This window comes from Theropithecus gelada, chromosome 6 (assembly GCF_003255815.1).
Source record: "Theropithecus gelada isolate Dixy chromosome 6, Tgel_1.0, whole genome shotgun sequence".
Lineage (NCBI taxonomy): Eukaryota > Metazoa > Chordata > Mammalia > Primates > Cercopithecidae > Theropithecus > Theropithecus gelada.
Window position 1 is genome coordinate 31425593 of NC_037673.1, and position 10042 is coordinate 31435634.

The window sequence follows — 10042 nt, forward strand, 5'->3', positions numbered from 1 at the left end:
TTTGTTTTTTAACATATAGCCAATAGAATTTTGCATTTAAGAATAACACTTCTAATGATGATTGGTACCTCTGAGTGGGTAGGACCTGAAAAGACCAATTTGGATATAAATAACATTAGTAACACTATTAAGACAAATTCATTTAAAGCAAGGAAAGCTATGTTTGTGTTACTTTTCCCAAGATTCTTCCTTGTTTGCAAACATTAAGATATTCCTTAGGTACATTAGGCTAGTTCTCCAATAGCTACACATTTACCGTTCCAAGGACAGTGGTGAGAATTCCTGTGTGGTAGTGCTCCCCAGCTAGGTGAAGCCCAGGGCACACTTCCTTACCACTCTGCTCAACAGTGTACTTGGTGCACTACATTTGCCTGTAGCGATTTCTTTCCTTATCCCCTGGAGTAACTTTCATTTTTCATGACAACAAATATATATATCCACTTCTTCACAGACCTTTTCTAAACACAGTCCACCCTAAGACAATCTTGCAATTATTATTCAACCACATTTTGGAGGCAGAGAAAAATAGGGAAGACAGAATTTGTAAAAGGATAGATTCACTTACCCCAAGAAGCAGGGGAGGAGCAGCCAGAGAACAGACTATAGAATTTGCATAAACTTAACACAGTCCAAATTTATGAAGATTCCGTTTTCCCAATATACTTCTAGAAGTTATATTAGGACTTCATGTGCTCCATGTTTGTTTCACAAAAGCATGTCATATAAGACAAATGACTGATATTCCACCTAATTAATATCCCAAAGGGAGCCAATTCTAATGTAGCTATGCCACTAGGCAGCTCCAAAACAAATTCCCCAAGCACATTATAAAACAACTCGAATATAAATAAAGACCATTTTAGAAAGATATAGATCCTCATAGTAAAGGAGTGTGGTTTAGAATAAATCAGGTTAGAAGTAATTCTTACGACACTTGATTTTACTGAGATCCTCAATTCACAGTACATTCGAGTTTCTTCAAACAAAAACATAACTCAAAGTTGAAGACTTGATGGAAAAATTTAGGATTTACAGCAGAGCCCTGACAACTCCTCTAATTACAGCATCTCAAAACGGAAGGGGAAATAAAACACTATCTAGAATGCTTGCTGCAAAATGTTTTCCCAGAAACGAAATTATTAACAATTACTTTGGAGTCTGAAGAGAACTATTTACAAACTATTTACCTATCACTCTTTCCAGTTTACATTTGCACTACAAAACTATCATAAAAATGATAGTAACATTAACTATCACATGCCAGCCAGGAGTGGTGGCTCAGGACTATAATCCCAGCACTTTAGGAGGCCAAGGCAGGCGGATCACTTGAGGTCAGATGAGACCAGCCTGACCAACATGGTGAAACCCCACCTCTACTAAAAATACAAAAATTAGCCGGGCATGGTGGCAGTGCCTATAATCCCAGCTACTCGGGAGGCTGAGGCAGGAGAATCGCTTGAACCTGGGAGGCAGAGGTTGCAGTGAGCTGAGATCGCGCCATCGCACTCCAGCCTGGGGGACAAGAGCAAGACTTTGTCTCCAAAAAAAAAAAAAAAAAACTATCACATGCCTATGACTCTGCCAACTCTGTGATATATTCTGTACATCACAGAATATTGACCAGAAACAGTAGTTCATGCTGAAAAGATTTTTAAAGTCTACCAACTCTCACTCAGCTTTGGCCCACCAGAAATCAGTCATCCCTACAAGAAACACATTCCCTTCTACCTTCTACCAGGCCACCAGGGAGAGGCAACAAAGCATTTTCCTTCTGAACCTTCTAAGCACTAATCCCTCTCTTCAAGGCAGAGAATGACCACTATCATTTAATTGACTGGCAAAACGTTTAGTCAGAGCCAAATTGATAGAGCCATGAGAAAAGTGTGGAAACAGATGTGAATTGTTGCTCTTGTTTGGCAGAGCAACAAGAGCCAAGACCAGCTCTCTGCAAACCCATAGTGAAGTCACTTGGTCTGGGGAGCTCAAACACTTTCAGCACAAAAGTTCCACAAGACAATGAAAGTAAGTACACTACTGGGGAAAGAAAGAGAAGCACCATTATTAGCTTGACAATAGAAGACCTCAAATCTTCATCAACGTAAGAGTTCACCGAGGCATAAATAAACATTAGCACAATTGATATGTGTCTTTTATTTTTCCATATAAACCAATGGTTCTTAGGCTTTTGGGGTAACAGACTCACACCCTCCTCTTTAAGAATCTGATGTAAGCTTCCTTATAGAAAAACACACACACACAAAAGTTGCATATAACTTCAGAGTATTTCTGTAAGCCCAGCTAGAATCCCAGTTTTAGAAATGCCTCCTTGAAACCTTATTTCTCTCATATTTATACATATTTGGTCTTTTGAAAAAAGAAATGTAATATAGAATGAAACAGTATTTTTTAACTACAACTTTCTTCAGTAAGAATCCATTTCAATGCAACAAAATCAGATTAAAAGCAATTTTGGGCCAGGTATGGTGGCTCACATCTATAATCCCAACACTTTAGGAGGCCGAGGTGAGTCGATCACTTGAGTTCAGGAGCTCAAGACCAGCCTGGCCAACATGGTAAAACCCTGTCTCTGCTAAAAACACAAAAATTAGGCCAGGCATGGTGGCTCACACCTGTAATCCCAGCACTTTGGGAGGCTGAGGGGGGCTGATCACCTGAGGTGAGGAGTTCGAGACCAGCCTGGCCAACATGGCAAAACCCCGTCTCTACTAAAAATACAAAACTTAGCTGGGCGTGGTGGTGCACACCTGTAATCCCAGCTACTCAGGAGGCTGAGGCAGGAGAATCACCTGAACCCAGAGGCAGAGGTTGCAGTGAGCGGAGATCACGCCACTGCACTCTAGCCTAGGTGACAGAGCGAGACTCCGTCTCAAAAAAAAAAAAAAAAAAAATTAGCGGGGTGTGGTCGTGTGTACCTGTAATCCTATCTACTTGGGAGGCTGAGGTGAGAGAATCGCTTGAACCAAGGAAACGGAGGTTGCAGTGAGCTGAGAGTCGCCATTGCACTCCTGCCTGGACAACGTAGTGAGACTCCATCATAAAAAAAAGAAAGAAAAACACTAACTTTCATAATGTGGGTAAATAATTTTACTTCATTTTACAAAGAAACCAACCAAGAAGGCAACAATGTACAATAAATTTCCATTTATCCTAAAAATCAGAAAGTCCTGCCTGTTAACTAATTTGATTCTTTATTAACATGCAAATCGCCAGTTCTAAAAACACTCAAATGCTATAACCTGATATGATGATCACACTGAACATAATTTAATCTATGCTAACACAGAAAATACAAGATCTTTCAACTCATGGGATCATCATTAAAATGCCAACTGTATTATGCAGAGTGAAAGTCTTATATTAACTGAAATGAATCTACACTGATATATTTGGAATGCTTTTTAAAAGCAATTTTTTCTGACATCAACTTATTTACTTGTCAGTTGTTTCTTCCTCTTGAAAACAGAGTCCAAAGTGTGCTTCCTTTCCTCATATAAATCAAAATGCACTACTGGACCCTTTTGGTTTGGTTGCCATAAATGGAGAATGACTGTGTCTGGGCCTCTGTAGTTCATTAAAGAACTACGCACAAGTGGTTTACCTGCTCCGCTCGTAGCTGCGGTGGCGAGATGGTGTTCTCCCTCGGTCATAATCAATTCTGTACCGGCTGTCTTGTCTTCTCCTGTCAGGACTGCGGCCTCGCTCCCGCCGATCCAGGGACCGATGCCTCTCACCTCGCCCATGACTGTGATCTCGGTGCCTGTGATCATCATAGTGTTTCAGCCTTTCTGGGGACCTTCTCTCACTGGGAGCCTTTGGGAGTGGGTATGGAGGAAGATGTCTGAAATGAGGACTACTGCTGTTATTAGCACTGGGCAAGAAAGAACTAGGGTTGTTCTGGAAACTATTAAAACTGGGAGGTGGGAAGTTGTGGTGAGAATAGCCTGGAGGGTACTGATAATTAACCTGCTGTGGCATTACTGGAGGGGGCGGGGGATGAGGCATGGAGGGAGGGGGCATCATGAAGGGGAAAGTGCCTTGTCCAGGAGGTGCCCCAGGGACTGGGGGGTTATTAGGACAAGGCATTGGTGGTGGCATGGGAGGAAAACAAGGAGGAACTGGGAAGGGATGCCTCATCTGGTGGTTGGGGAAAGGAGGCCTGATTGGGCAGGGGGGAAGAGGGCCTTGTGCTGATGGAGGCATGGGTGGGGGGAAGGGTACAAAGTCTGGTCGTGGAGGGAGAAAATTAGGGGCTGGAGAGTTTGAGAAAGTGGTGGAAGGGACACTTGGAGGTTCATATTGATATTGCACAGGAGGCTGCTGAGGGTGAAGCAGTCTTAGATTTTGGGGCCTAAAGGATGGTGCTGAGGGTCTGGCTCCATGTCCTCCTCGTCCTCGGGGACACCCTCGTGCCGGGTGGAATGACATTCTGTGACTTCATGGCATAAAAGAAAAAGGGAAAAGTTTTTTTTAAAAAATAATCCTCACTATGTAAACAGGGTTTCACAAATGCCTGACCATCTTGATGAGCAACTCAAAGACCGCCTAGTCAAGCCACTGGAATATACCACCCATTTAACACTGAGTTCCTGCTAATATCTGAAACCCTCATGCTCAATAAACTCCTCTTCCCCTTTCTTGGCCACACAGCCCACTGCCATGTTTAGTCCCTGGACCGACCATTCCTTAAAGCTGCTCCATTTCCAAAATGACGAATTCAATATCCCATTGTTCACCATTTGCTATTATGCCTTTGCTCAAGTTCCCCTCTGATCTTGACCTCACAAGAACAAGGGGGCTTGCCTCCCCAGACCCCACTCCCACTTCCAAATGCATATTTGGGATTACCACCCTCCCTCTGCAATCCTCCACCTCTCCCTGCTCCCAGACCCATTACATCAGCATTTGAAAGTGCTCGGGTCTATTCCAATATAAAGTACTTTCGTTGGCCTCCAGGTCTCCCTTGACTTTGCCCGTTCTTTGCCCTTCCCTTCACAGTCAAATGACCTGAAAAAGTTGCTACAGACTGAATGTTTGTGTCTACCCCAAAATTAATGCTGATGAAACCCTAATGCTGATGTGATGCTATATGGAAGTGGCGACTCTGAGAGGTAATTATGATAGGATTAGTACCGTTATAAAGAGAGGAAGAAAAAAGAAGCCCCCGCCACCCACCCCTTGCCAGGTGAGACTACAACAAGAAGGCAGCTACCTACAAGGCAGGAGGAGGGCATGCATCAGAAACCTGGCTGTGCTGGTACCCTGATCTCAGACTGCCAGCCTCCAGAACTGTGAGAAATAAATGTTTACAGTTTAAGTTACCCAGTCTGTAACATTTAGTCATGGCAGCCCAAGCTAAGACAAAACCGTATATACTTCCAACTCACTCCAATCCAACTTCAGCTTCTACCAGCACTCCAATAAGTGACATGATCAGTGTCCACCTTGTCTTGAAAACCAAAGGTCATTTTCAATTACCTTGCTTGATCTCTGTGCAGCAATCACCCCAGATACCTCCCTACTTGCCTCCCTAGCCCCCACCCCCATGGATGTGTTTCCTGGCTTCCTGACATGACGCCTTCACTGTGGCCTTCCTACTCCTCAGGCTGTTCCTCCTGGCAGTCTCCCACACCAGCTTCTTCTCTGCTAGCGGGACTTTAACCCTCTGGTATTCCTGGGGTCTAGCCCAGGCACTCTGCTCACTCTCTCTTCCAAAGTGATGCTACCCACCTGCACTGCTCCAATTAACACCAATCTGTCAGTAACTCCCAAGTTACACCTTTAGCCCACAACTCCTGAGTTCCAGACCCACCCTGCCAATTGCCAACCCCATCTCTCTCCTTGAGTGTCTCACTGACTCTGCAAATTCAACATACCATATGCTAAAAGGAATTAATGACCTTCCCCTCCAAGACAAACATTTGCTCTTTTCCTAGTATTTCCTATCTCAATAAATGACACCATTAATGGTCCTAAGACATATACCAGGGAATCATCTGACTTGTCCTCCCTCACCCCCCATCCTTAGCTAAAAATTTATTTTAAAATTGCTATCACTTATACGGCAACTATCCCTTCATAAAAAAATAAAGAAAAAAATCCTATTGTTTCTGCTTCATAAATATTTCCTGAATTCAACTACTTCACACCATCACTTCTTGCATGGCTATTACAATAATATCCTTGCTGGCCTTTCTATAACCACTGTCACTGACCCCAGGGCTTCATTAGGTTCCTTGCTCTCACAATCCTCTGTGCTGCTTCTTGGCAGGTCCTACAATAATTACAATCCACCTACTAAGGACCTAATTCCACCTTCTTTTTTTTTTTTTTTTTTTTGAGATGGAGTCTTGCTCTGTGGCCCAGGCTAGAGTGCAGTGGCACGATCTCCGCTCATTGCAAGCTCCGCCCCCCAGGTTCATGCCATTCTCCTGCCTCAGCCTCCCAAGTAACTGGGACTACAGGCCCCCACCACGACGCCCAGCTAATTTTTTTGTATTTTTAGTAGAGACGGGATTTCACAGTGTTCGCCAGGATGGTCTCGATCTCCTAACCTCGCGATCCACCCACCTCGGCCTCCCAAAGTGCTGGGATTACAGGCGTGAGCCACCACGCCCGGCCCTAATTCCACCTTTAATGTCTGCCTGCACCTTGGAACTGCAAGCGCTATCAGGGTGGTGCTCTGGGATGTCTATTAACTGTTCTGGTCTGGCTTCCTAGCCCTGTGCATGGCCCTCTGTTGTACTGTGCCCACTGCTGAAAGAATGAGCACATCATCCCCTCTCCCCATGTATCTAAATCCTTTCCACCCTCCATAGCCCAGCACCAATGTCTGCTCCTCTCTCGGTTCTCCCAAACTACTGCCATTCCCATCACAGCACTCACCATGTGTTGCCCTGCATCATGACGTACCGCCTGGGTATGTCACATCTTCCACAGAGAATATAAGCTCTAAAAAACAGAAAGAATAAAACAGACATAAATATGTTTCCCAAACTTCCAATGCTACAAAATATTTCTGCAATTACCATAACACTGATTTTGCAGTTTCCAATACACTTAGCCTACTAACAAAATTCAAAGTATGTTGAACTGTATTAAAGTTTCCAGCTAAATTTTTAATGTCCTTAAATTTTAAAATGTCATTATTACCAGTTTTGCCAACTCAAAACTATCAGCAGCTAAAAAGACTTATATCATAGGCATAGATCATCTCTAATTTGTTAAAAGACTTGGGAAAAAAATCATTTCCCCTCTCCCCCTTCATACTCTCACTTCCTTCATGGTAAAAACATGTAGGCATAGGCCGGGCGCGATGGCTCACGCCTGTAATCCCAGCACTTTGGGAGGCCAAGGCAGGCGGATCACAAGGGTAGGAGATCAAGACCATCCTGGCTAACACGGTGAAACCCCGTCTCTACTAAAAATACAAAAAATTAGCCAAGCGTGGTGGTGGGCACCTGTAGTCCCAGCTACTCGGGAGGCTAAGGCAGGAGAATGGCAAGAACCCGGGAGGCGGAGCTTCACACTCCAGCCTGGGTGACAGAGAGAGGCTCCCTTTTAAAAAAAAAAAAAAAAAATGTAGGCGTAGACCAAACACAAAAATCACAGTGCGACCAGCATTCAAATTCAAACATAACCATAATCTTGTTAACACAACAGTTATGATTCTTGATTTTCATTTTCAGTTCCTCCCACAGAAAAACACTGTAAACATGAATGATTTTCCAAATACTTGAACTTCAGCAAAACATTAAAAAAAAACTCACATAAATATTGAGTACAAAAAGCTTTAACATAGAAACATTTTCCTAAAGTCTTTCTAACTAAAAGTCTCACCAATAGAACTTAACTATGTAGACTTTCAAATGGCCAATGAAAATAATTTCAGATTATCTTAGCAATCAGTGTGCTTAATAAATAATAGGCACCAAATAATATCTTTTTTTTTTTTTTTAGAGACAGAGTCTCACTCTGTCCCTAGGCTGGAGTGCAGTGGTGCAATCATAGCTCACTGCTGTCTCTTACTCCTGGGCTCAAGCAATCCTCCCATCTTAGCCTCCGAAACAGCTGGAACTACAGGCGTGAGTCACTGTGCCTGACTCCTGACTATTATTATCTAGTCCAGTACCCTCATGATAAACCTAGGGCCCAGACAGGTGCTCCTGAGGCTACTTACCGCCAACAGAATCAAGTTCAAAGTCTGTGCTTGGCATTTAAGGCCCTACAGACTCTGCACCCAGGCTTGTTCTCCAGTACCTTCCCCACAAAGACCCTACTACCCCATGTTTTCCCAACAGATTACCATTCGAGTACAAAGAACCAGTTAGTTCTTTGCTCCCGTTCTACTTCTAAAATTTCTCACCCTAGGCAGAGGTTGCAGTGAGTTCAGATCGCACCCATTGCACTCTAGCCTGGGCAACAAGAACGAAACTCCATCTCAAAAAAAAAAAAAAAAAATCTCCCAACATATGAATCTGCCCAGTGATTTTTCTATCTATCTACCAATCTTAAATGCCACCTCCTCTATGAAGCCCTTCCTGATTCCCTTAGGTAATCCCATTCCGTCTAGACTTAGTCTATACTTAATTCTTCTACAGCACTTACCAGAGGCTGCCTCACATCACAGTGAAGTATGCACATGTCTAACTCCTCCACTAGATTATCAGCTCCTTGATGATATGGGTTGATTCACAGTCATTTCTGTATCCTTCACATCCCCAGGAAAAGGAACCTACACACAGTTGGTGGTCAATATATGTTTACTGTCTCACCAATAGTATATGTTTCCATGTTGCTACTGTACATTTCCCTTCCATGTATCTCTGCAACAGAAAGCAGACCTTTTCACTGATTCATGCAATATTTAATGAGCCATACATGGGAAGTACTATCCCTGGCCTTGTAGACTCAGAGATAAGTAAGACACACAGCCTGTAGGATTCAAGGAACTCAGAACCCACATACAAGTATTTTAAAATTACTTGCAAAATAATGCAATAAACACACAAAAAAGAGGTATGTTCAGGGCTTAAGGGAACACAAAGGTGTGTGCTGCACCTAGGGGTGGGCAAAAGTCATTGTCATGAACACTCTTGCACAGTGTGAAACTGCCAGATCCTCATGGATGTTTCTGTAGTTAGAAAATCTAAAAATACTAATCATGAAATTGACCTATTGAAGGCATAGTCCGGCTATGTTGTGGATGCAGACTTTAATTCAAAAGTCAAGGAATTCACTGCAACTGGAAAAGTAACTCTTTTCTCCGTCTGTCTCTTCTCGGTTGCGGTTTGGAAGCAGAGACACTGAGAGAGCTGTCTTGAACAGTTAACACAGCCAGGAACGTCAGTGCATGTAAAAAGAATTGTAAAGTGTGACTACATTTTTACTGAGAACTCCCTCTTTCCCCAGGTGGATCTGCAGGGCAGTCACCTTCATCCTGATCCGTAACTGCATATTTACTGTTTGCATCTCCCGCCAGACGCTGCGCCCCACGAGGCAGGCGCTGAGCTCAGGATCTCGCTCCCCTCCGACAGCCGGACGGCCCCAGGCCTGGACCATAGTGTGTGCTCCACAAATGAAGGAAAGGTCTCCTTTTTCACTTCCACCTACTTGCGGGATCCAGGCCTAGGGTCGCTGTTTTGCCCTTAGCTGCAGATCTGAAGTGGGGCTTCCCGACCCCAATTCCCGGACGCCTTTCACCCCAGCCCCGGAGACTCCAGCCCCGTTTAAATCCTGACACTCGGAAACTCTCTTTGAACACTTGCAAGGTCCCCTTTTTACCTATAAAAGGCTCTCGGGCCACGAGGTCGCCGTCAGAGAAAAGCCACGCTACTACTCCAGGCACCAAGACAGTGGCGCCGCCCGCGCCTCCGGAACAGGAAACCGAGGGAATTAAAAAGCAAACCTGAGACAGCTGGGCCAAGGGAGGGAAAACGCTTCAGCCCACCACAGGGCCTTGTACGCGGTGATTGGCGCGTCAATGAAAGCGATGGACGTCTAGACCAATCGTCAGCAAAGGACC

The 10042-nt window shown here is 44.1% G+C and overlaps 1 protein-coding gene across 1 annotated transcript in view; it reads right to left on the reverse strand.

The window, feature by feature from the left end:
* The window catches only part of DROSHA (drosha ribonuclease III), a 136538-nt gene extending 126551 nt beyond the window's left edge, over positions 1 to 9987 (reverse strand). Inside the window, exons 1-4 of the mRNA XM_025388491.1 lie at positions 9802 to 9987; positions 8626 to 8752; positions 6904 to 6969; positions 3620 to 4453 (exon numbers count right to left, since the gene is read on the reverse strand). Coding sequence (XP_025244276.1) covers positions 3620 to 4453; positions 6904 to 6923 — 854 coding nt within the window. The 5' untranslated portion in view covers positions 6924 to 6969; positions 8626 to 8752; positions 9802 to 9987. The remainder of the gene's footprint in view (positions 1 to 3619; positions 4454 to 6903; positions 6970 to 8625; positions 8753 to 9801) is intronic.
* Positions 9988 to 10042: the final 55 nt, after the last annotated feature.